Source organism: Cervus elaphus, chromosome 23 (genome assembly GCF_910594005.1).
Source record: "Cervus elaphus chromosome 23, mCerEla1.1, whole genome shotgun sequence".
Classification (NCBI taxonomy): Eukaryota; Metazoa; Chordata; class Mammalia; order Artiodactyla; family Cervidae; genus Cervus; species Cervus elaphus.
This window is the reverse complement of record NC_057837.1, coordinates 29,922,425-29,949,687: the sequence shown is the minus strand read 5'-3', so window position 1 is coordinate 29,949,687 and position 27,263 is coordinate 29,922,425. Positions and strand designations below refer to the sequence as shown.

Below are 27,263 nucleotides of genomic sequence, written 5' to 3'. Positions count from 1 at the left end.
AAACCCTCCCCCCTGACAATGAATTTTATATTATTTTCACTTTGTTAAAAAGAAACAATGGGGACTTCCCTGGTGGTCCAGTAGCTAAAGCTCGGAGGTCCCAATGCAGGGGCCCAGGTTTGATCCCTGGTCAGGGAACTAGATCCCACATGCTGCAACTTAGAGTTCACATTCTGCAACTAAGACCCACTACAGCCAAGTAAATAAATATTAAAAAGAATGATATATTCTAAAAAGTCCCTCTTGTGTGTATTTCCCTTAATCTTACTCACTAAGACTCTCTATATACTATTTTTAAACCAACAAAAACACGACCCCATATTATGTGATCCCAAACACATCCGTGCTTTAGAAGGTGACATTTTAGCGTGTCAAGCTGTGTTAAGCTTTGGAAGCCGTAAGGAAGAGACACTGGTTGCATGCAGTAGGGGCTTTATTGTGAAGAACCAAGGGAGATAACAAATCAAGGTGCCAGTTAAACAGCCAGGATTCCAAGAGACAAACACGGTTTGGGCCTCGGCAGAGATGGCAGGACCCACGTAGCCCTGGGGATATGGTGCCTCTCCATCCCGGGCAGTAGGCATCTGTGAATCCTACCAGTGGTGGTCTGCCGTTGCTCTGACTCAGATCATTCTCCTACTTAATTTTTTCCCTTTTCTTTCCTGTATGTTTCCAACTGGTGTGCTTGCTTTCTCTGTCTGGTTCAGATGATCACACATGAAGCTGAGGCAGCCTGCTGGGTCTGGCATTTGTGCCTGGCCCTCTGTACACCGAGGACTAGACTCCGGACAGTCACCCTGAGTCCCAGTTGGTCATTGCCTGAACAGCAGCGGGAACACACACAGACAGCAAGCAGTCCAGGTCGGAGGAACCCCTTAGAGGAGAACCTAAGAGGGCTACGGGCATTCCGGGGACTTGCCAGGACAGGCAGCAATGATTATTCAGGGCTGTCTTATTTTAACATTTCCTCATTGATTGGGGCAACCCTATATTTCAAAAGATGAGATCAGGCTTTGGGCCCCAGTGTGTTAATGAAACAGTCATTTCATTTCAAGCACTTCCCCTGTCTGTGATTTTCACTGTCAGAATAACCGAAAGGAAGAAACGAATCATTGACCAAGCAGGAACTTCATTGACAAACCTTCCACAGATGAGACCCAAATGCGATTCTAATACAAAGAAGAAAGACCCTCCCGAAAGTATTCTTGACCCATTCATCTTGCATCCCCCAGATATGTAAATGCTCTGTGGGGAAATACATTTGTAGATAACACATCACCCTGACAGCAGCAAATTGATCATTTTCCAATCTCTGAAACAAACTCCTAAGCTACTCTGAAACACCGAAGAAGAGTATCACATGATCAATGGGACTGTTTTAAGACCAAGAAGGGGAGGTATCTGTCAAGAGGCAAGCGCTGATATTTCTAGAGACTTGGTTATGTATTTCTTGATGAAGCTTGTGTTGGAAGGTTCCAGAAGATAGAAGTGGTGTCCTGGAAGCACAAAACTTTCAAAATTTCCACTGGTTACATCTTTCCAGGCTGAAAAAACAGAATTGTATTTAATAACAAATGATGCCACCACCCGCAGATTTACTTCCAGGTGTTACTTTTCTAAGAGCTGACACTGGTGGTAGAGTTACTCCCATGGTTTCATGTTCTGTGCATCCTGAATTTCTAATTTCTCAGAGACCTCTCAGTATACAGTGGTATTACCTGCCTTCTCTCATTTTACACAGAACTGACATCTCTCCATTTACACTAGATAAAACTGGGACCAGTTTTCTACTCCATGCAACTGCCAGTTGAGAGGTTTTTTGTTGTTGTTTTTAACTAATACTTTTGTATTAGTTAAATACTAATACTAATACTTTTAACTAATACTTTTGTTTGGCGTTTGTGCCCTGTACTGACCAGACCATTTTTATACAAGTGAATTTTTTCAAAAAGACACTTACTTGAAGTATGGCAATAGTTTAAGGATAAAAAAAGAAGCATGGATATTACACATCTCCTTGTAGTGTATGAAAAAAGGTGCATGGCTGGATTTATGTACTAGTACAGGACATTTTAAAAAAAATCAGATCTGTGCTGCAAGGCCTGCCAGCAACTCTGGCATGGAAATCATCAGAGATCTCAATAAAACACCTCAAGCCATCAAAATCATTTCACCTTCCATATCCGCTGGTATATCTTCAGATCCAGAAAAGCATGTTATGTCACAAGAAAGACGAGTCTTAGAGTGTGTGTTACAGCTGCAAATATAAAGATGCCGGTTTGTAACATTTCGTAATAGACACCCCCTAGAATCTTTTCCTATTAATAACCTCATTTAAATCAAACAAGTCCTCACTTCCTTCCCTTTTGCTGTTTACAGCAATACAAACATTTTATTTTATTTTATTTTTATCCATGGCACTTTTACGTGTCAGCACCTGAGAGTCACTGTGGTCCAGGTTATTTTCTAAGATCTTCTGGCTTCTGGAACAGCCAGGTGCAGGCAGGTGGCACCTGGGCACCCAGTCCAACTCAAAATGGGGCTGGTTATATAGTATCTTCAACTGTCATTCCCCTGAAATGGCCACCTCTCTATCCCCCAGGCCTCCGTTGTTCAGCAGAGGGTTGCTGTGCGCAGAACAGATGCAGATTTATGGACAGAGGGCCCCTGAGTTGATTCTGCCGATTCTCAGTTTCATCAAAACAGCAGGAAACCATTTGCTGAGAGCTGGTGCTGGGGCTGTGTTAGTCCCTTAGGGACACTTGGGTAAGCACAGCCCCTTTCCTCCTGCCACTTAGAGACTGGCTGGGGAGACAGACATTAATGAAGTCGCCAGGCGATTGAACAGATTGAACAGATGGGTCACCAAGTTCAGGGTGATCTGTGAACACGTGACAAGTGGGGGTGGAGTGACATCAAGCAGGGACTCCCTGGAACATGGGGTTAGACTTGAGATCTGAGTAGATAGGAAAAACTCGGCAACGGGCAGAGATGGCAGGGAAAGAGGGGCCAGGTGAGCACAAACCAGGTGGCTTTTGTTCCATGAGTGAATGGAGAATTGGGACAAATTGCGGTAGAAGAAGCAAGCAAGAGGACTTCCCTGTGGTCCAGTGGTTAGGACTCTAAGCTTCCAATGCAAGGGGTGCAGGTTCAATCCTGGGTCAGGGAACTAGGATCCCACAGGCAACGTGGTGTGACCAAAAAACAATAATAAGCAAGCGAGGGCCACGTGTAGGTCTCCTGAAGGGATCTGGTCATCCTAAGAGTCAGGAAGCCACCAAGAGGATTTAGGGCAAGGCATATCATGACCAGACTTGACAGTCATCCTTTTTTTTTTTTTTTTTTTTTTGCCCCCGCCCCGCCCCGCGTCCTTAACTCCGACAGTCATCCCTTTTGGTACAATGTGTAGAACAGACTGAAGGGGACAAAGGGTTGTCTCTTTCAATAGTCGGGGCAAGAATTCCCACTTCTGCCTGGAATGTAGAAAACCAGGAGTGCCCCTCGCAGCCTAACAAGGAAAAATGCCTGACAAACTGCAAAACCATAAATTCTTGAACTCATCAGGAAGCTGAGTTTGCAAGGCAAACCAGATAGCGAACTCCAGGGAAGGCTGGGCCCCTCTAAGGAGAGGTGGGTCACACGGACTGTCTCATGTGGGCAGAGCACAGGATGAAGGGGTGTCTGCTGTCCATGTGGGTGAGAAGGAACCAGCTACAAATGCTCAAGTGCTGGGGACCAAGCGTGGGGTGATGTGTCAGAGGCAGTTCACACTGACTCACAGGCTCCTGTCCATGGCCCCCCACGAGGGGTTCACGAGAAAGAATAGGAACAGGCAGGAGGTCAGAAATAGCCCTCTCTGCTGGGCAGGTGGACAGCAGGAAATTGGATGCGACCATGAGATGGACACTAACCCCGCCCCCAGTCAAGTCCTCCCCTCCTACTAAGCAGAAATCTCAGTTGCTGGAGGAGGGGCATCAAACACCCCCTCCACGCCCCCCGCCCAGGGCACATGGGAAGATCCATGGATGTAGGGAATGGAAGCATTAACCCTCTACCCTGGGGGAAGGAATGGGAAGGGTCTTGGGCCCCCTGTGCTGTGCTTAGTCACTCAGTTGTGTCCAACTGCTTGCAACCCCATGGACTGTAGCCCACCAGGCTCCTCTGTCCATGGGGATTCTCCAGGCAAGAATACTGGAGTATGTTGCCATGTCCTCCTCCAGGGGGTCTTCCCAACCCAGGGGTCAAACCCAGTTCTCCCACAGGAAGACAGAGTCTTTACCATCTGAGCCACCAGGGAAGCTCAAGAATACTGGAGAGGGTAGTCTATCCCTTCTTCAAGGGATCTTCGTGACCCAAGAATCAAACCAGGGTCTCCTGCATTGCAGGTGGATCCTTTACCAGCTGAGCTGCCAGGCCCCCAGTTCTATACAAAAGCCAAGGGAAAGTCTTCTACTTCTGGGGAGGGACTGGAAACTTCCACCTAATACCCACCAGACCCACCCACAAGGCCTAGACACAGAGGACCTGGCTAAGACTGAAGCTGAAGATTGGCTCGGATATCCAAGAGCTCCCCGTGTTACCCCAGATGCTAGCATCACACATAGGGGGCCAAACAACAGCTGTCAGTGGGGGAGAGCCTGGAGAGAGACAGAAAAATTGAGAAAAATCCTCCAGTCTAGTCTCCACAGTAAGCACACAGTAACTTGGGAGAACCATTGCCCTGAAATGTAACCATAGTAGCAACAAAACCGAAACTCAGCTCCTCTCCAGTCTGGACTGACCCAACTCCCCACATTCAGGGCCTGCCAGAGGAGATGTGCTCAAATCATAAAGTATATTTATGTCAGTTCCATGCATGATATCCTTCAATAGAATATCTGTTTTATGCATGATACCTAGCTTTCAATAAAAAAAAATTATCAGACACAAAAAGCAATATATAACCTCCATTGTTAAGAGGCAAAGTAATTAAAAGAATAAGACTTCCCAGGTGGCTCAGTGGTAAATTACCAGCCTGCCAAAGCAGGAGACATAAAAGACTCCGGTTCAATCCGTGGATGGTGAAGATCCCTTGGAGGAGGGCATGGCAACCCACTCCAGTATTCTTGCTTGGAGAACCCCATGGACAGAGGAGCCTGGCGGACTACAGTCCATAGGGTTGCAAAGAGTCGGACACGACTGAAGTGACTTAGCACACATGCACAAGGCTCAAATAAGACCCAGATGTTGGAATTGTCAGAGAAGGGCTTGACAGTCGCTATGATGGAGATGCCAAAGGATTTCATGGAAAAAATGGACATATGTGAACAAATGGGGAGGTTCATTAAAGAGGTGAAGACTGCAAGAAAGAGTCCAAAAGAAATTCTAGAAATAAGCAGTAGCAGCAACAGGGCATTCCTTTGACAAGCTATTCAGTAGATTTGATAACGGCTGAGCGAAGAATCAGTCAACATGAAGATGGTTAATGGAAATCATCGAAACTGAAACGAAAAGAAAAAAAAGTTTTAAAAAAAGGAGAACATCTGAGAGCCCTGGGACGATGACAGCCAGCCTGACCTGTGTGTCGTCAGGGTCCCAGAGGGAGAAGACGACTGTGCATTCGTCCGAGTAGGACAGGAGGGCAGCTTGAGTGAAGTGAAGCTGCAAAGCCTTCCCTCCTGCCTCGGATTTTCCTTTTGACCTCCAGGCTTTGAGCCTTGGGGGTGGGTGATGGGCAAGGAGAGGGTGGAGAGACATTTCAGGTCTGATTTCATGTATATTGGGAAAAGCTGAGTGCTGCGGAGAGCTGGAGAGAGGAGAGCAGACCGAGGAAGGGGAAGGAGCGGAAGCAGAAAGGGGAGAATCCAGAACAAGCTTAGGACATTTGAGATTTGGAGAGAGGAAGTGAATCCTTATAAGTAGCTCCTGAGGTTTGATTTGCTGGGGAGAGGGTGAGACTATTAAAAAACTTTTTTTTTTTTTTTTAATTCTGCAAGTGGAATATCCTTGTGAGTGACTTTTATTTTCAGTCTGGGGGAGGTTTCTTTTGAGAGCTCTTGAGAGTTTAGCTAAACTGCTTTATAATATTGGTGCCTTAGCATCCATGCTGTGTGGCCAGGCAGCTTGTGAGAGTCTGGACCTGACCCTCGGCCTTCCTGGAGCACGTGCAGAGTCACAAACACAGGTGAGTTCCTGTTGTGACCCTCCCCCAGCGGCCTAGGTGACAGCTGCTCCGGGCCCCCCAGAGCCTTCCCTTGTATACCTTTTAGGTAAACCTCCCATGAAGTTGACCAAAACCTGCTCTTTGGGGTTCAAGTTGACCAATCCGGACTTAGCCCGGGAATTCCAAAGCCCTCCACCCACGCCTAAGGGCATGTCCATCAGGTCCGGCCACCTCTCTGCCTGCAGTCGGCCTTGACCTCCCCGTGTGGCCCCACGAGGTGCGCCGTGGACCTCCTCCATGACCCGTGAGTCATGAACTTCTCTATTTCAATTTCTCTCAGGGTCTGTGGTTGAACCTCGGCTCCCTTTCCAACACTCAGGGTTCTTCTTAACAAATGTTAATTCCCCAAAGTCACCAGAGCCTCTGGTAGTGAATTGTTGGGTTGGATTTTTAAAAATTGAGGGTGGTTTGTCAGGTGCCATATCCACGCCGTCTCCTAAACACGCCCTCCTGGCCTCCTCACCTACCACACCTTGAGGGGTTTACTCTCAGCATCCCTTCCTCTGAGAGGCGGGACCCTGGATCCAGATCTCACAGCCGCTAGGCCAGGGGTCTGGATCCTGGTGAACAGCCTCAACAGAAGGATGTTTGTGCGAGGCTTAATTAAAAAGCAGCTTTTGCCTACGCTATTTCACTGAATGTCCACAGTGCTTTGAATCACGTTTCCTTTGGTGGAAGTAGGGGATGTCAGACTTGGACTGGTGTTTCTTGGATTCTGACTCCATGCTAAGCCAGGAACACAGACAGCACAGCCCTGTGGGGACCACATTTGCTCAGACAGTTGGGGTAGAAATGGAGAGAGATGACAGACCAGGGCAGCTAGTGCCCCTAGTGGTGGAGTAGAGGTGGGCGTCGGCGTGAACGCAGAGATGTGATAAAAATGAACCGGATTGTCTCTGTTCCCAAGGTGCTTCAAGTCTGCGCCCCTTTTTCTTTTTTTAAAGCTATTTGTATAAACTTCTGCTCACAGGCACTGCCTGTGGAGGCTCTAGGTTCAGCTCCAGGCTTTGTGGCAGAAAGAAAGGGAGCACAGACCCGTGTGTCCGGCTCCTCCCCAAAGCAGACAAGAGCCAGACGAAACTGAAGAAACGCACGATGGGATAGCATAGTGACTGAGGGCCAAACGCTGGCCCCACAGGACCTGCTGTGGGGACGTTAGAAAAGGAAGAACCTTATGGTTTCAGTTTATTAGGGCCAGTATCTGGAACATTAGGACTTCAGTCCTATTAGAAGAATCAAATGTCAATGAGACCTCTCAGGAGACAGGAATAGTCAGGTGTCATGGAACCAAATGAGTTCTGGAACAAAATTCCCCCAAGAAGCAAACCACTCCCTTGTCTTGGATCACCTCCACATATTTAATAAGTAGGGATCCCCTTCTGCTGTTCCCCTAAGAAGATGAGCATCCTTTGACATTAGTAATTTATGCAACAAATTTTTTTTTATGTGATAAAGCATACTGGATTGGTCAAAAAGTTCATTTGGGGATTCTGTAAGATCTTATGGAAAAACTCGAACAAACTTTTGGCCAACCCAACACACATTGAACCACATTTTTTAAAAAAGATAAAGATGCCCTGTTCATCCTTGATTAATGTAATTTCCATGCCCAGGCTCCATTTTAAGGCAGCAAAAATATCACAGGTGGGCCTCAAAAGAAAACAAGTCAAACTCTGCCTTCCTGGATAAGCATCCTCAGAGAACGGCCAACCTGCATCTTCCATAGATAATTTAAAAAAAAAAAGAAAGAAAGAAAACATGCCTCAATGACTTACATGACATCTTTCAAAATGTGAAGATCTGCTAACACTTTGGTAAAGGATTCTTGACTCTGTTCCTCATCACCAACAAAATCGTCACGAATGCCTCCCATTTCCTTCAGCAAAAAGGCAATTTGTTCGACACACATATCATCTTTGAGGAAAGGAAGTCGGGCCTTTGACATGAAACAGTAAAAACATTACTCTGACATTTCATTTAAAGCACCTGTTCAGACCCTGAATGCTCTCTACTCTCCCTTTCGGTGATTTTGAGAGTTCTCTGATGAGGGCTTTCCTGGTGGTCCAGGGGTTAAGAATCTGCCTTGTGGGGAGTGCAAGATGGTGGAGACATAGGTGTACATGGAGTACATCTCTCTCCACGGATACATCAGGAATACACCTTCAGACACAGGAGTGCTCACAGAACATCACCTGATGGCAGACAGGAGTACCTGACCACCGGAAAAGAATCTGCCTTGGTGGTGCAGGGCACACTGGTTCAATCCCTGGTCCAGGAAGATCCCACATGCCGTGGACCAACTCAGCCTGTGTGACACAACTCCTGAGCCCATGTGCGACACCTACTGAAGCCTGTGTGCCCTGGAGCTCCGTTCCACAACAAAAGAAGCCACCGCAGTGAGAAGCCTGCACCATAACTAGAGAAGAGCCCTGGCTCTCTGCAACTTAGAGGAAGCTGTGCACAGCAATGAGGACCCAGCACAGCCAAAAATAAACATTTTTTATTAAAAAAAAAAAGAATGATCCAGTTAGTCTGCTGAAAGTTAAATTCTCTGCTGACTCAGAATGGAGGAAAATACACTTAGAATCAATAGTTTTCATCAGAGATGCCTGGGCCAGTGCAGGCACTGACCAGGAAACAGTTAAAGTGCATTTCAGAGCAAAGATGAGAAGATGACAGTGAAAGAGATTTGTGAGTGTTTCATTAACCAATAGTATCTTTTATTCATCACCATGTCTACTGGTGATCAAAACTCATCAGAAAGGAAAACAATGACTTGATTTCCCCACTGCACTTCCATCCTTCCCACCACCCTCCCTAAGGAAAATGAAATTACTTACATGAGGAGGGCTTGCACTTGACACAAATAAATGTTCTGGTTCTAGATTATATTTTTCTTTCAGATGTAGTGCAGTAAAAAAAGCAATATAAGATCCCATACTACATTTGGGGAAGAAAAACATGACAATAACTATTCAATGAAATTCATAATACATCAGAAGTCCACAAGAACTCATAAACACAGCAATGATCATGAAACAGACCGAAGGAGAGCTTACATTAGTTGAATAATAGCTAACTTATTTGTAAATGGTAGGTTTTCAATGATTTGCAGCAACATCAGCAGTGTTTCAAGACATCCTAGATAATTCAGACTAAGATGGAATACTGATTTCCACCATGTCTTGAAATTAATTTAAATTTCCTTTCCTCCCTGAAAGATAGATGTCACTATGTATTTAATATTTATCAGCAGTTTTCAAGGTATAGTCTGGGGACTTCCAGGAGTTCCTGTCACCTTTTCAGGTGGTCTGTGAGGTTAAAGCCATTTTTAGAATATTGTTAAAATGTTTCCCTTTTAAACTCTCATTTTCTTTTTTTAGGAGAGCATAGTTGAGTTTTCCATACACCACGTGTGTCATGGGTTATCAGCACAGTTGGAATGCAAAAGAGAGAATCTTAGCTGCCTTCTAATAAGCCAGACATGTGTGCCAGAGTGTACCAAATGTGTGCCAAAGTGTAAAATAGTGCCACTCTTCTCACAGTGCTTTTTTGGGAAAATACAGTCTTGCATAAAGTATGTATTCTTTATAGCAGCATATAAGGGGATTATTAATGTTAAGTATCTTGAAAGTTTCATAGTTTTATTTTCTAATATGGTAAATATTGATGGATAAACCACACATAAAATCTCGTTGATCCCCTCAATGCTTCCAGAAGTATTGGGTTGGCCAAAAGGTTTGTCTGGGTTTCTCCATACCATGTTACAGAAACACCTGAACGAACCTTTTGGTCAACCCAGTATTAAAGCAATGCCAGGAGTAAAAAGTTTGTGAACTGCTGTAGACATTACGTAGTTATATTTTGTAGACAGTATTGATCAAGAACATTTTTTGCAACTATCTTCAAGCAATGAACAAAGGAAACTCAGTTCCATGGTCATTGCCGCTGGAGTGTAAACTGAAGGTGATTTGGAAATTTCTATCAAGTGCTCTATCAATGTGTATGTCATTAACCTAAATTCTGGACATGTGGTCCTTAAGAAATTTATAAGAAATGTATACTAAATTTTCTACAAAAATGTCATCAAAGTGCTTTTATAACAGAAAAAAAGACAGAAATAATTCTTCTCTTAAAAGGAATTGACAAAATCATCTTGCAGCGATTACAGATCTCCATAGCAATAGTTTAAGTGGGGGGAAAATTAGGAAGAAATATAAAATAGGATCCCAACACGCAAAAATACTATGGAGCCACATCAAAATTCTGAAGGATTATCTGGGATAATGGATACTTTGATTTTTCTTTTTTTTTTTTTTTTGCTCAATCGTATCTGTAAATATATATAATACAGGAGCCAAAATGTACTGAGTCCTTACCATAATTAATACCAAGTAATTTATGGTTATTATTCATTTAATCCTCAGAAATGGAGCCATTATCATTCCGGCTTCCCAGAGGAAGAAACTTAATTCAGAAACCCAAGGAAGTTGCCAAAGGTCAAACTGAGTAAGAGGCAGACAGAATTCTGATATTTATGATTTAACCTTAAAATCCTACAGATTAGCTTAAGAAATACATACTCTTTATATCCTTTTTAATTTTAAAAATAAATGGGATACACGTTGCTGCTAGAGTCTTGATTTTACAAATCTTAATGCTTTCTGCCTAAAAGGGAAAAAAAGTCAGATGATTGTACAGACTGGCCAATTGTAAGAGCCGTGGCTGGTCAGAGTTACCCAACATGCTGGGGCTATTTTCAAAAGAGAAGATACCAAGAGAAGCCTAGGATCTACACACTCCTGAAGGAGAGGTTTCCATTCATTTCAGCACTAGGCCTTTCCATCTTTTCGGTCCCTACTAGGACTTCTTTCAGTCTGACTTTCTCATTTGAGAAGAGCTCTAACCATACTGAATCCATCATTCTTTCAAGCAGTGGTGAAACATCAAAACCAAACTAAAACAAAGGCACACATCCCAGAAGACACAGAGGACAACGTTAACCATGGATCTGTGGTGGAAAAAAGTCCCCCAAATGTTTTTCAAAACAGAGGTTTAAAAACAACAACAATAAAAAAAAAAAAAAAAAAAAAAACGGAGGTTAAATACCTGTGGCCAAAAAATGCAAAATTTTCACCCTGGATGATCGGCAGTAGGGCACAGACAATTTCATCAACCACCTGATGCATGTCACTTGCAAAAGGTTCGTCAAGCCGACTTTCTCTCCCAGCAAGCCGTATGGCATGCACTGGAAGTAAAGGAAGACGGTTAATGTGTGCAGATGGTGGGAGGGTTGCTGTGATACTGTGAAAGGGCTTAAGTTAATATGGTGGGAAGAGTTTCAAAGATGTGAATAATATTAGTCAAATGTAAGGAGAGAAAAATTTTAGAATTTGCTGATTAAATAACACAAGCTATAGCAGACTACATATCTGAAAAATACTCTCCAACATTTAGAATTTTTTTAAAAACGTTTAGAAACACTGGATGAATCACATGCATGCAGAGTTTGGCTCACACTAAGGTAAATGGTATAACTAGAAAAGAGAAAAAATAAGAGGGAATTAAAAATTCCAGTCAGGAGCCCATTCACAGAGTGAAGTAAGCCAGAAAGATAAACACTAATACAGTATACTAATGCATATATATGGAATTTAGAAAGATGGTAACAATAACCCTATATGCAAAACAGAAAAAGAGACACAGGTGTATAGAACAGACTTTTGGACTCTATGGGAGAAGGCGAGGGTGGGATGATCTGAGAGAATAGCATCGAAACATGTATATTATCAAGTGTGAAACAGATCGCCAGTCCAGGTTGGATGCATGAGACAAGTGCTCGGGGCTGGTGCACTGGGATGACCCAGAGGGATGGGATGGGGAGGGAGGTGGGAGGGGGGGGTCAGGATGGGGAACACATGTAAATCCATGGCTGATTCATGTCAATGTATGGCAAAAACCACTACAATATTGTAAAGTAATTAGCCTCCAACTAATAAAAATAAATGAAAAAAAAAAAAACTGGAAAAAATAAAAATAAAAAAGATAAAAATTCCAGTCATGAGCCTATGCTAACAGAATGATTGTCTATGGCTTCTTGTTGTTCAGTCGCTTAGTTGTGTCTAACTCTTTGCGACCCTACGGACTGCTGCACACCAGGCTTCCCTGTCCTTCATCTCCCGGAGCTTGCTCAAACTCGTGTCCATCGAGTTGGTCATGCCATCCAACCATCTCATCCTCTGTCATCCCCTTCTCCTCCTGCCTTCAATCTTCCCCAGCATCAGGGTCTTTTCCAATGAATCAGTTCTTTGCATCAGGTGGCCAAAGTACTGGAGTTTCAGCTTCAGCATCAGTCCTTCCAATGAATATTCAGAACTGATTTCCTTTAGGATTGATTGGTTGGATCTCCTTGCAGAACAAGGGACTCTCAAGAATCTTCTCCAATACCACAGTTCAAAAGCATCAATTCTTCAGAGCTCAGCTTTCTTTATGGTCCAACTCTCATATCCATACATGACTACTGGAAAAACCATAGCTTTGAAGAGACCGACCTTTGTCAGCAAAGTAATGTCTCTGCTTTTTAATATGTTGTCTAGGTTGGTCATAGCTTTTCTTCCAAGAAGCAAGCCTCTTTTAATTTCATGACTGCAATCACCATCTGCAGTGATTTTGGAGACCAGGAAAATAAAGTCTGTCACTGTTTCCATTGTTTTCCCATCTATTTGCCATGATGTGATGGGACTGGATGCCATGATCTTTGTTTTTGAATGTTGAGTTTTACGCCAGCTCTTTCACTCTCCTCTTTCACTTTCATCAAGAGGTTCTTGATGAGGTTCCTCTTCACTTTCTGCCATAATGGTGGTGTCATCTGCATATCTGAGTTTACTGATATTTCTCGCAGCAATCTTGATTCCAGATTGTGCTTTGTCCAGCCCGGCATTTCACGTGATGTACTCTGCATATAAGTTAAATAAGCAGGGTGGCAATATACAGCCTTGATGTACTCCTTTCCCAATTTGGAACCAGTCCATTGTTCCATGTCTGTTTCTAACTGTTGTGTCTTGACCTGCATACAGGTTTCTCAGGAGGCAGGTAAGATGGTCTGGTATTCGCATGTCTTAAGAGTTTTCCACAATTTGTTGTTATCCACACAGTCAAAGGCTTTAGCATAGTCAACGAAGCAGATGTTTTCCTGGAATTCTCTTGCTTTTTCTTTGATCCAACGGGTGTTGGCAATTTGGTCTCTGCCTTTTCTAAATCCAGCTTGAACATCTGGAAGTTCTCGGTTCATGTGCTGTTGAAGCCTAGTTTGGAGAATTTCGAGCATTATTTTGCTAGCGTGTGAAATGAGTGCAATTGTGCGTAGTTTGAACATTCTTTGGCATTCCCTTTGTTTTGGATTGGAATGAAAACTGATCTTTTCCAGTCCTGAAGCCACTGCTGGGTTTTCCAAATTTGCTGGCATACTGAGTATAGCACTTTAACATCATCATCTTTTAGGATTTGAAACAGCTCAGTAGGAACTCCATCAGCTACACTAGCTTTGTTTGTAGTGATGCTTCCTAAGGCCCACTTGACTTTGCATTCCGGGATGTCCAGGACTCTAGGTGAGTGATCACACCATTGTGGCTTGTATCAGGAATATAAGACACCAAGTTTCCAGGGTGGCTGAGAAGGACAAGGCATTGAAGTGCCTTAAATTTATGAGAAAGGCAAATAGACCAATGGCACAGAATAGAGAGCTTAGAGATAGACGACATACGTGTGGGAACTTACTTTTTGACTGTGTTGACATTTAAAATCAGTGGGAAGGAAAGTGTAGGTCTCTGAATAACCAAGTCAGCTGATTATTAACCTAGCTCTTACATGATATAGAAAAGTCAATTCTAGCTTGAATATGACAAAATGATTCATATCAATGTATGACAAAACCCACTGGGAAAAAAAAATTGATAGAAGAAAATATTGGCAAATAACTTGGTGACTGACAGTTAGGGTATACTTTTTACCGTAAGCCGTAAGAAGTGCAAACTTTAAGAGAGATAAACTTGACTATATTAAAATTTAAGACTTCCATGGATCAAAAGACAACATGTGAAGAAAGAAATGGCATAGACTGGGAAAGACATTTTAACCTCCACTACCTAAAAAATTAGGGTCATAAATATGTAAAGAATTTCTAGACATCAATAAAAAGAAGAGAATCAATTGGAAAAGTAAGCATAAGAATCTGATGAGAAACTCACAGGAAATGAAGCATAAATAGAAATATGAGTTTGAGCAAAATCCAGGAGATTGTGAAGGACAGGGAAGGGTGGCCTGCTGCAGGAGTCCATGGGGTGGCAAGGAGTCGGACACAACTGAGAGACTGAGCAACAGCAAGAATATATACATAAGAAAAACGCCCAGGCGCATCTATAGCAAGGATTGCTCCGTTTAAAATCAGAGGAATTTATCTTGTAATTGGAAGTTGTACCTTTTGACCACCTTCACCCCTTTCTTCCAATCACTTCTGTTCTCTGAATTTGTTCTTTTAGATTCCACATATAAGTGATACCATATAGTATTTGTCTTTCTCTGTCTGACTTATTTCACTTAGTACAATGCCCTTAAGATCCATCCATGATGTTGCAAATGGCAGGATTTCCTTCTTTTCAGCTCAGTATTAACTATTATTTCATTATCTGTCTATCTAGATATCACGTTTTCTATATCATTCATCCATCAGTGGACACTTAGGTTGCTTCCATGTCTTGGCTATTGTAAGTAATGCTCTAATGAACATGGGACGTGTAGCTATCTCTTTGAGATAACCAGTTTTGTTTCTTTCAATATATACCCAGAAGTGGAATTGCTGGATCACATGGTAGTTCTATTTTTAATTTTTTGAGGAACTTCCATACTGTTTGCCAGAGTAACTTCACTAATTCATATTCCTACCAACAGTGCACAAGGGTTCCCTTTTCCCCGTGTCCTCATCAATGCTTTTGTCATTTTGGGAACCAGCATTTTAACAGGTGTGAGGTGATACCTTGTGGTTTTGATTTGCATTTCCCTGATGATGAGTGATGTTGAGCATCTTTTCATGTACCTGTTGGCCATGTAAGTTGTCTTTCAGAAAACATCTATTCAGTTCCTCTGTTTATTCAATTTTAAAATCATTGTTTTTTGGTATTGAGTTGTATGAGTTCCTTATATGTTTTAGCTATTAACTCCTTCTTAGGGGTTTTATTTGCAAATATTTTCTCCCATTTGGTAGGTTGCTTTTTCATTTTGCTGATTCTTTTGTGGTGCAGAAGCTTTTTAGTTTGGAGTCATCTTGTTTATTTATCTTACTTTTGTGTTTGGGCTGTAGGTGTCATCTCTGAAAAATCGTAACCAAGATTAATGACAAGGAGCTTTTTCTTTGTTTCCTTCTAGGAGATTTATAATTTCAGGTCTTATGTTTGAGTCTTTAATTCTTTTTGAGTTAATTTTTTGAGTGAGTGATGAGAGTGGTCTAGTTTCATTCTTCTGTGAATATCCAGCTTTCCCTGCACCATTTATTGAAGAGACTGTCTTTTCTGTGGGCTTTCCTGGTGGCTCAGCTGGTAAAGAATCCACCTGCAATGCAGGAGACCTGGGTTCGATCCCTGCGTTGGGAAGACCCCCTGGAGGAGGGCACGGCAGCCCACTCCAGTATTCTGGCTGGGAGAATTCCATGGACTGTACAGTCCTTGGGGTTGCAAAGCATCCAACAAAACTGAGCGACTTTCACATCGCTCTCGTCAAATGTTTGTTGACTATGTATTTGGGAGGTTATCTCTGGACTTTCAATTCTATTGCATTTGCCTGTGTGTCTGTTTTTATGCCAAAGGATACTATTTTGATTACTATGAATACATTCTAGGGATATAATGTACAACATGGTGACTATAGTTAACAATATTGTATTGCATATTTGAAAATTGCTAAGAGAATAGATCCAAAAAATTATCACAGGAAAGATAACTGAAACTATTTAAGAGGATAGATGTTAACTAAACGTACATGATGATCATTTCACAATACATACATGTCAAGCTATGTGGTTCAGCTTAAACTTATTCACCATGTGCAGGCATGTGTGTGTGTGTGAGTGCGCTCAGTCACTCAGTCATGATGACTCTTTCAACCCCATGGACTGTAGCCCGCCAGGCTCCACTGTCCATGGAATTTCTTAGGCAAGAGTATTGGAGCGAGTTGCCATTTCCTCCTCCAAGGGATCTTCCCAATCCAGGGATTGAACCTGCGTCTCTTGCGTTTCCTGCCTTAGCAGATGGATTCTTTACCACTGTGCCACCTAGGAAGCCCCAAGCTTCTTCAGTCATTTACATCTCAATAACATTGGAAATAATGGAACAAAATCAGAATAATTTCATGCACAGATTGGCAAAAAATTTAAAGTCTTGGCAATAACAGTGTTGTCAAGGGTATAAAGGGATTCGAATTTTCATGTGCTGCTTTGGCAGTATAAATCTTTGCAGTTCCTTTGGAGGACAGTTTGAAGTAGAGACATTCCTATTCCAATACCCAGAAATTCCACCTTTAAGTATAGACTTTTACCCATGCATGCATGAACACATACAGTTGCCCCTTGAACAACAACAAGAGTTTGAACTGGGAGAGTCCACTTATATGCAGATTTTTTTTCAATAGTAAGTATACAGTACTACAAGAAATGCAGCTGGTTAATTCCACAGATGCTGAACCCTGAAAACAGAGGGCCAACTACTCATTATACATGGATTCTCAACTGTGTAGAGGTTCAGCATCCCTAACCCCTGCACTATTTAAAGGTCAACTGTATATGAGACTGCTCACAGAAGTTATTACACATAGCAGAAAAAGACCTTAATACCTATAAAGAGAAGACTAGACACATATAGTCACACAGTGGAATAATATATACGAGTTAAAAGTCAGTGAAGTAGAGAGTCACATATTCAAGGGATGAATCTCAGAAAAACAGAGGGGAAAAAAGCAAGCTTCAGAGGAACATTTACAGTATGTTACATTTATATAAAGTCAGAAAAATATGTGAAATATCTATCTTAGACTGTCAACTGTTGATTGAAAACCTCATACGAAATTACCTTCAATAATTTGTAAAATATATTTATATATTAGTAACAGGGCTCTCTTCTTCTAGTGCATGGGTTTTGGGGAGACCTCCATGGCAGAGTGTTAGTACCTGGAAATGGAGAGAAAGCGGCTTGGAAAGCATGAGGGAGCAGAGTTGTAGTGGCTGAGAAAGGCACCTTGGAAAGGGAGGAACATCCCTTGGAGGCCTGATGGCAAAAATAAAGAAGGAAGTGACTGGAGATAAGAGCCCCACAGATGCCAGGTAGCATCAAAGAATCAGAAGAATGAACCCCCCCCAACTCCACAGTGTCATTTATTTATAAACTGCACTTCACTTATAGTGACAGAAGAGGGCACCCTTGAACTAATAAACAGAGTAAGCAACTAATTGCCTCGGGCTACCCCCTGCTGACGGAGAAGGCAATGGCACCCCACTCCAGTACTCTTGCCTGGAGAATCCCATGGACGGAGGAGCCTGGTAGGCTGCAGTCCATGGGGTCGCGAAGAGTCGGACACGACTGAGAGACTTCACTTTCACTTTTCACTTTCGTGCATTGGAGAAGGAAATGGCAACCCACTCCAGTGTTTTTGCCTGGAGAATCCCAGGGACGGGGGAGCCTGCTGGGCTGCCGTCTATGGGGTTGCACAGACGGAAGCGACTTAGCAGCAGCAGCAGCACCCCCTGCTGAATGACCTGGGTGGTTTTTCGTTTTTTCATACAGGATTTTTTTTTTTTTTTTTTAATTTCTGGGGTAGTTTAAACTCATACATGGTTCAATATTCAAGAGGTACAAAAAGGCTTGCAGTGCAAGAATCTCTCCAAATCTTGCTCTTAGCCACCTAGTTATCCAGCTGCTGCTGCTAAGGGCAATCAAAGGTATCAATTATTAATATAAGCCTTGAAAGGTATTTTATGCATATGTTAAATGTAAGTTCATTTCCTTCCTCATCCCCTCCTTACAAAAATGTAGTGTATGAGTCCCACTGTTTAAGAACATGAGTTTATTCCTCAAAACATCTCAAAGTTCCAGAATGACCTGTTTTTGTGGGTCAGGAAAATCCAACATACTTCATCATGAGTAGAAGCATAACACACAAAACAAAGTAAGAGTCAAACTTTTTCAGCTAATGATTGAAGATGCTTTTTAAAAAGCTCACAAAGCAAAGCAAACAACACAAAACTCTAATATAAATTCAAATGAGAAATTGCAGACATGAAAAAACACTATAACTCAGAAATTGAAAATCCTGAACAGAAATAGTCAGACAGTTGCACAAAGGGGTGACAGAATACTGGAAAGAAATTGATTAAAGGGACAAAAATTATTTTTAAAATGACTGAATGTTGTCTGCGAGGTAATAGATGCAATGTATTTAAATGGATATGGAGGACAGGAATAAAAGAGCTGGGAATAAGAAAACAAAGAAAAAAGGAAAAGAGCCCAAAAGAAGGTGACAATCACAAAAGTCAGAAAGTGTTCCAACACAGGAACAAATGGTGACTCTCAAGAAAGGTAAACAAACTAAAATACTGGTAAAGAACTAATATTTGAAATTATAATCCATGTAAATGTCCCTGAAATATAATGACATGAAACTGTGTGTTGAAGATAATTGAGGAAACTGGGTGAGGCATAGTTGAGAACAACTTTGCAACTTTTCCATAAATCTAAACCATTTTAAAAAATAGTTGTATTTTTAAAAGATTAACAGAGATCTTAATCAAAAGTAAAAATAAAATCTGAAGCAAATATTTCAAAAAGTAGTATTGAAAAGGCAGTAGTAATTGATACTTGATGGTTTCTTAGACTACGCTATTGAACCAACTTTCCAGGATCTAGGACCTAGAGAGTGTCATCTCTAGTGAGGATAACGCTTACTTACTTGAGACACTTCACTCAGAGATTGTCGTCTTCCCTGGTAGGGGAGATGACAATCTCTGAGTGAAGTCAGACACAGGAAGACAAATATATGGTATTGCTTATATGTGAAATCTAAAAAACTATAAATGAACTTATTTACAAAACAGATGTGGAGTCACAGATGGAAAAAATAAACTTACCAAGGGATAAGAGGGCTATAAACTGGGAGACTGGGGTTGACATGTATACACTACTAAATATAAAATAAGTAACTAATAAGAACCTGCTGTATAGCACAGAGACCTCTACTCAATACTCTGTAATAGCCTATATGTGAAAAGAGTCTATAAAAAAAGAAAAGAGTCCATATAGGTATAACTGAGTCCCTTTGCTACACACCTGAAACTAACACAGCATTGTAAATCAACTATAATCCAATAAAAAAATTTTTTTAATGTCTTACAGCAGAAAAATCCTCTCATTGAACAGGTAGGGAAGCTGAATAACACGCACGCACAGTACCTGTTTGAAGGCATCATTGAACTGCTGGGGCAACCTGGACCTCCCTGAAGAGAGGAAAACTCTGGAGAAGTGAAGTGCAATTTCTCCAGCCTCTTTCCTGCTGTAGAGATATGTCAATTACCTGGTACAGGTTGCAAGTTCTAGACTGCAGGTGGAGGTCTACTTTTTCTTTTTAAGTTTCTGTTAGAATATAATTGCTTTACTTTTAAGAGGCCAAGAAGTCAGCAGCACTGTATATATTCCCACAGGGCTAGAGAGGGAAAAGTTGGAAAAGTGCAAGTCGCTCAGTCGTGTCTGACTCTTTGCAACCCCATGGACTATATGATCCATGGAATTCTCCAGGCCAGAATACTGGAGTGGGTAGCCTTTCCCTTCTCCAGGGGATCTTCCCAACCCAGCGATTGAACCCAGGTCTCCTGCATTGCAGGTGGATTCTCTACCAGCTGAGCCAAAAGCTGGAAAACAGTGCTGTAACGTCAGCCAAGAATTAGATGCTGTGACCTCAGATATAAGGGACTTCCGTGGTGGGTTAGACTATAAACCATCTATTGCAAGGTAGGAGATCTGGGTCTGATCCCTGGGTGAGGAAGATCCCCTGGAGAAGAAAACGGCAACCCACTCCAGTATTCTCACCTAAAGAATCTCATAAACAGAGGAACCTGGCAGACTACAGTCCATGGGGGTCCCAAAGAGTTGGACACAACTGAGCGACTTACAGTTTCAGAGAGGTAAGAGGTACAGTGTTTTGTCCCTCAAGGCTTTTGACTTATCTTAAGCTACCCATGTCCGGGAATAAGAAAATATAATCAGAAAATGACTTAAAAGAAGAGTGGTGTTTAATTCACTTTCATGCTGCTGTGAGAAAAAAAATTCAAGTTCACAGTCCACCAATAAGAAAGTACCTGGGACAGGGGCTTTCCAGGTGGCTCAGTGGTAAAGAATCCACTTGCCAATGCATGAGACGCGGGTTCGATCTCTGGGTCAGGAAGATCTTTTGGAGAAGGAAATAGCAATCTATTTCAGTATTCTTGCCTGGGTAATCCCATGGACAGAGGCTGATGGGCTGCAGTCCATGGAATCGCAAAAGAGTCAGACATGACTTAGAGACTAAACAACAACAACAATAAAAAAGGAAAGAAAGAAAATTCCTAAGACAGACAGGGTAATAGACAGAGAGACAAGGGGCGTAAAAAAGTTGAACAGAGTCTGAACAGAATCTCAGTGACCTATTGGCCTTAACAAATGGTATAACATGTTTAATTCGGTAACAGAAGATAGCAGAATTTCTTACTCTGGAAGTAGAAAAATGACAAAATTGCTCTTATTGAAGAGCAATCTTGAGTGTCTATTAATATTAACTGTCCCCCAGTAAGGAAATCTGTATTGTTTGTATGTGCATGTTATCTGACCGTGCAAATTGCTGTAAAAGTTCACATACCTTCCACGGAATTAGGAATATCTTGGCCCCATTTGGCAAAGAAATTGGAGCCACCTCCTCCCCAAGGAAAGCAAACCAGCCTAAAAAGTGCATTACGATTCTGGTATAAGCAGTTCACAACTTTTTCATTCCTAGGGAGAAAATTCAAATATTTAACATGATGTAAAGTAAGTCCACCTGTCCTAACTGATTTAGGTGTGTTTTAACAGAAATTTTTATTCATTATAAGGAGACTGTATTCATATATAAAGGGATCACCTTTTTTTTTCCCCAACAAGAACAGCCAAAAAAATTTTTCGTGGATTCATTTTTAACAGTTAGTATATATAAACTTTGATAGATGTAAGTGAAATAGTCAAGTATCTATATGTAATATTTAGGAAATACATTTCATATGCACATTTAAAAGGGATAGACATGCTAATCTAGAAATCACCTTTTTCCCAATTCAGGGAATACTTGTATCTACACAGTTTTATCTCAATGTCTTCATGATTTCAGGTCATCTGTAAGTTTTCCAAAGCATGTAATTTTCACTCCCTTCTGAGTGTTAATTAAATACACCTTTTTGTATCTGCATATAATCATTGGAAATTTCACCACAGTGTCCAACTATCCTTCCACCTAGTATTCCAGATAATTGCTTTTTAAAAAATTCAATATATATATATTCAATATAAATATATGTACAAAACATTCAATATATATACGTTTGCATCATCCATAATTTAAACACTTCCTGTAAAGTCTTCACGTTGATCATTAAATTATTTACAAAGTTATATAGTCTTGCCAAATGTGAGATAATCAACCCTACTATCATGATTAAATCTCTCTTGCCTCTCTCTTTTTTAAGTTCCCATTTAGTCAGTTGATCTCTGTGCTGTGTTGTGCTTAGTCACTCAGTCATGTCTGACTCTTTGTGACCCCATGGACTGTCACCCTCCAAGCTCCTCTGTCCATGGGGATTTTCCAGGCAAGAATACTGGAGTGGGTTGCCATGCCCTCCTCCAGGGGATCTTCCCAACTCAGGGACTGAACCCAGGTCTCCTGCATTGCAGGTGGGTTCTTTACCAGCTGAGCCACCAGAGAAGCCCAAGAATACTGGAGTGGGCAGCCTATCCCTCCTCCAGGGGATCTTCCCAACCCAGGAATTGAACCAGGGTCTCCTGCATTGCAGGTGGATTCTTTACCAGCTGAACTACCAGGGACGCACCCCCAGTTGATCTCTACAAGCATCCAAAACTAACAATGATTGAGATTTTGTCAGGTTTACATGTATTCCTTAAAGAGGATTTTGGTTTTCATGATAAAAATAATAGAACGCTACTAATTATGAGAAACTTTACACAAACTTAAGCATAAGTTAAAACCTTTCTTGGGGGGAAGAATAACTTATGGAGAAAAACTCCTTGGCTTGTATTAGGGCATTTATGTTAATAATAGCTAATTTAAAGAGAAAAAAGGGCATTTTTTTTTAAAGGTTTTTTAATGTGGGCCATTTTTAAAGTCTTGATTGAACTTGTTACAGTATGCTTTTTATGTTTTGGTTTTTTGGCAGCCATGGGACATGTGGGATCTTAGCTCCCTGACCAGGGATCAGGCCCACTGCACTGGAAGGCAATGTCTTAACTACTGGATGGTCAGGGAAGTCCCCTCAAAGGGGTAATTTTAATGTTTTCTTTTGAAGAGGGACATTTTGTACTTGAGGCTACATTCCTTCTAACTAAAGGAGATCAATCCTGAGTGTTCACTGGAAGGACTGATGTTGAAGCTGAAACTCCAATACTTTGGCCACCTGATGCGAAGAGCTGACTCATTTGAAAAGACCCTGATGCTGGGCAAGTTTGAGGGCAGGAGGAGAAGGGGATGACAGAGGATGAGATGGTTGGATGGCATCATCGACTCGATGGACATGGGTTTGGGTGGACTCCGGGAGTTGGTGATGGACAGGGAGGCCTGGTGTGCTGCAGTTCATGGGATCGCAAAGAGTCGGACACGACTGAGCGACTGAACTGAACTGAAATGATTATCAGCAAACTCACTGACCATGGATCAGCCCTAAATAAGAGCTTCATAGCTATCAACCATTTACTGGAAAAACACTAGAGTCATTTTTTAAAGGAGTACAAAACCTTCCATAGTGCCTTCCACAGTTTGGTAAAAACTGCATAGCTAATGGGTGAGTTTTCTGAATCTTATTTCTGGAAGCTATTGAAGAGTCTAGAAAAATGACTTGAATTCAACATTACTTTAAAACAAGTCCATGTTTTTTAAAGCCAAGGAGCCCTACTTCAGTCTATTTCAATGACTTGCATTCTCATGAACAAAAATATCAGAATAAGTATAGCCTTGCCATACCTGAAGACTATGTAATCAGCAGAAGTAGTTCTGCTGATTACAGGAGTTCTATAAGGAAAACAATACAAAGCCATAAACACAAAATTAGGTTTAGACACTTTGATCATTGCTGTTTTTTTTAGTTGCTAAGTCATTTCCAACTCTGCAACCCCGTGGGCTATAGCCCTCCAGACTCCTCTGGCCATGGGATTTCTCAGGCAAGAATACTGGGTTACCATTTCCTTCTCCTGGAGATCTTCCCCACCCAGGGATCAAACCTGTGTCTCCTGTGTTGGCAGTCAGATTCTTTACCACTGAGCCACCAGCGAAACCGTTTGATCATTAGTTTCAAGATAAAACCACCTTTCTTTGCCTTGGGGGTGGGGGTAGGAGCTGCTCTTCACTTATTTAGAGCCGGGCCAGTGTCGCAGTGGGTCCTCAGAACCCACATTGATGGGGTGCCTACCCTCCACAGCAAACCCACGGTGAAGATCTCACAAGAAGGTAGTGCCTGGGAGGGTATTGCTCATTGCTGTGAAGCCTGGACAGTTAGCAGAACATTCTCATTCTTGGGCTCTTGCCTGTCCTCTGCCTCCGTCCAATCTCCTGTGTCTCCTGAGAAAAACAGACGCAGACCAAGAAAAGCTAACCTTCCCAAGCCAATCCTCTGGGTGGAAGCCTTCTGCCTGCACTTGCCTTCTCTTTGTCTTCCCCTTCTTCAGTTTTGGTTTCGGTTAAATCATAAAATTCTAAGACTTTAGAGTTGAGAGGTATTAGAGCAATCATTTAACCCACTATCAACAGCCTGATAGCTCAGTTGGTAAAGAATCCACCTGCAATACAGGAGACCCAGGTTTGATTCCTGAGTGGGGAAGACCTGCTGGAGAAGGGATAGGCTCACTCCAGTATTCTTGGGCTTCCCTTGTAGCTCAGCTGGTAAAGAATCCTCTCACAATGTGAGAGACCTGGGTTCGATCGCTGGGTTGGGAAGATCCCCTAGAGGTGGGGAAGGCTACCCACTCCAGTATTCTGGCCTAGAGAATTCCATGGACTGTGTAGTCCATGGGGTCACAAAGAGTCAGACACGACTGAGCGACTTTCACTTTCAACAGCCTAGTGACTAAGGCTGTGGAAACAAAGAGATCTGAATTCAAACCCGTTGATATGACATTAGGAAAATGACCTGAGTGACTGAAAATCTCAATGTCCCCATCTATAAAATGAGGACAATCATAGCGTCTTCCTTACACTTTGATTAAATGTCTCAAAAATACTCAGCATGGTTTTAGGAACCCACAAAACAAAAATGAATGTTTTCTATTAATCCTGGTTTGACAGTTGGAGAAATTGAGGTCAAGAGATGTTAGGTTACTCGCCCAGGGTCACCCGGCCAGTGACAAGTCAGGAATTAGAACACAAGTCCTGTTTATCCTAAGAGCTATTTCCCCACTTTATCCTTCTTCTTGTTTTCTCAGCATCAACAAGCAACAAGTGGACCCATAAGTGGCAGGGAGTGGATAGCACACCTGGGAGGCTTCAGATGACAGAGCCAGGGACACAGACGTCTACTCTACTTCTGGATGTAAATGGAATCTTACTTTCACATTTGTAGCCAAGTCATGGATTTACAGTTTCACATTAAGCTCACCACCAAGTCAGTACCATTTTACACAGTGAGTAGTTGGTACCATTTACTATACCTTACAGGACTTCCCTAGCGGTCCAGTGGTTAAGACTCTGCACTTCCAGTGCAGGGTTCGGTCCCTTGTTGGGGAAACTAGGATCCCACATGGTGTGGCAAAAACACAAATACCTTGCACTAGGGAGAATGGCCATCAAATGAGGTCTCTCTGAGAAGCCCCTTCCCATGTAAAAGGGCAACCTCCAGAGGCAGAGTATTAGAGCACCTGGGATTGGAAAAACCCAGACTGCACACAGTGACATACCTGATTGTCTCAGCTTTGTCTCTGCTCTCCATTTGTTGAGGAAATGGTACAAAATTGCTGCTCTCAGGAACTTACTGGCCAGTGCCAAATTCAATACCTCTTTGGATATAAAACCTCTGATCAGCCTCGAGCACACTTTGAAATCTGTTGATTATTGCTCCAAGCCCTATTTGAAAAAAAGAAAAAAAAGAGGAGAAGAAATGGATTAGAAGCAACATGACAGATGTTATGTTGGAGTCGCCTGCCTCAGCTCACATTCAATCATCAGTGTTTCCATTAGCTGAACCCCTGGCTAGTACAGAGAAAGACAAAGATGCAACATTTCTAAAACTCCAGCTAGTAAATGCCCTGCAGCCAAATCAAACCAAGAACACTCAATACTGACTAGAAAATTGGGGTCTGAGGAGAGGTTTGAGTTTAAAATATTGGTGTCTTCATTTTCTAGATATTTACAAAATTTTAAAACTTAAGGAAGAATTAGGAGGTCTTAGAAAAACTTTACTGCTAATACCAAACTTCTGGGACGTCCCTGCTAGCTCAGTGGCTAAGAAACCACTTCCAAAGCAGGGGACATGGGTTCAACCCCTGGTCTGGAAAGATTCTATCTGCCATGGAGCATCTAAGCCCATGCCCCACAACTGCTGAGCCCGTGTGCCTAGATCCTGTGCTCCCCAACAAGAGAGGCCACTGCAACAAGAAGCCCATGCACCGCAACAAAGAGTAGCCCCCACTCACTGCAACTAAAAAAATCGCACACACAGCAATGAAGACCAGTGCAACCAAAAATAAACAAATAAATGAAAAATGAAATATCAAACTTCCAACTCTGCAAGCTACAAATATTCAGAAAAGAAAGGAAGAATAATTACCCCCCCTAGTGGACTTTATCCTTTTACTTCCTAGAAGCTCCTCGAATCATGTCAAGGCCCTGGATCACTCAGCTGTGAGCCTCAGGAGTGTTCCCCGGAGACCAGGCTGATCTCTCAGTGTGCTGACTTCTTATAGTGCAGTGCAGAGCACCTGGAGGAACTGAAAGACCTGCTTAACTAGGGGAAGAGAGTTCCTGGAGGCGGGGATCAGCTTGTCACTCAGGTTGTTTTCTTAGTAAGAATGGCCTGGAGAAATTACAAATTCTCAAAAAACACCCCACCTGTATGATTCATTAGGATTCCACTGACTCCTTAAGTAAGGACATAAAATGCCAGAAGAGACGGCTTTGTCTACCAAGAAAAATTGGCAATCAGAGGTTGGATGCATATTTTTTGTGTTTATGACTGAAGGCTGTTACTGAGGGCTACAGAACGGCAGTAAAATGAGGCTAAATTCCACCAGCTGTTTTTAATAGAAATAAGTAAAACCTATTCTTCTTTCTGATATCATCTTATTTTTGACTTGGCACATTATAGGCAGGAGAAGTGTTTACTTTTACTTAATAGGTCTTCCCTGGTGGTCCAGTGGTTGAGAATTTGCCTACAAATACAGGGGACATGGGTTCAGTCTCTGGTCCAGGAAGATCCCACATGCCACAGAGCAGCTAAGCCTGTGTGCCGCCGGTGCCAAAGCCTGCACACGCTAGAGTCTGCTCCACAACAACAGAAACCACCACAACAAGAAGCCCATGCACCACAACTAGAGAGTAGCCTGCGCACAGCAACAAAGACCCATCGTAATCAAAAATAAATACAAATTAAAAATTTACTCAATAGACTTTTTTTTTGACATGTCAATTGAGTAAATGTCAATTTACTCAGTTGACATTTTACTTCAATAGATATCACTGAAGTCCTGGGTCATTTCTCAACATTTGGAGTTATCCTCAGATAAAAGTGATAGTGACTCTGTCCTCAAGA

The 27,263-nt window shown here is 42.2% G+C and overlaps 1 protein-coding gene across 7 annotated transcripts in view; it reads right to left on the bottom strand.

The window, feature by feature from the left end:
* Positions 1–415: 415 nt before the first annotated feature.
* Positions 416–27,263, bottom strand: part of LOC122681651 (S-acyl fatty acid synthase thioesterase, medium chain-like) — a 39,435-nt gene continuing 12,587 nt past the window's right edge. For 5 of the 7 annotated variants that reach the window (XM_043883938.1, XM_043883939.1, XM_043883941.1 and 2 more), the window contains 7 exons: positions 25,414–25,579; positions 21,128–21,258; positions 11,312–11,450; positions 9,043–9,142; positions 7,978–8,138; positions 2,175–2,257; positions 416–1,544 (listed from right to left, as the gene is read on the bottom strand). In XM_043883938.1, the coding sequence (XP_043739873.1) occupies positions 1,405–1,544; positions 2,175–2,257; positions 7,978–8,138; positions 9,043–9,142; positions 11,312–11,450; positions 21,128–21,258; positions 25,414–25,445 (786 nt within the window). In that variant the 5' untranslated portion in view covers positions 25,446–25,579 and the 3' untranslated portion in view covers positions 416–1,404. The remainder of the gene's footprint in view (positions 1,545–2,174; positions 2,258–7,977; positions 8,139–9,042; positions 9,143–11,311; positions 11,451–21,127; positions 21,259–25,413; positions 25,580–27,263) is intronic. The other 2 variants (XM_043883944.1, XM_043883943.1) reach the window with 2 other exon arrangements.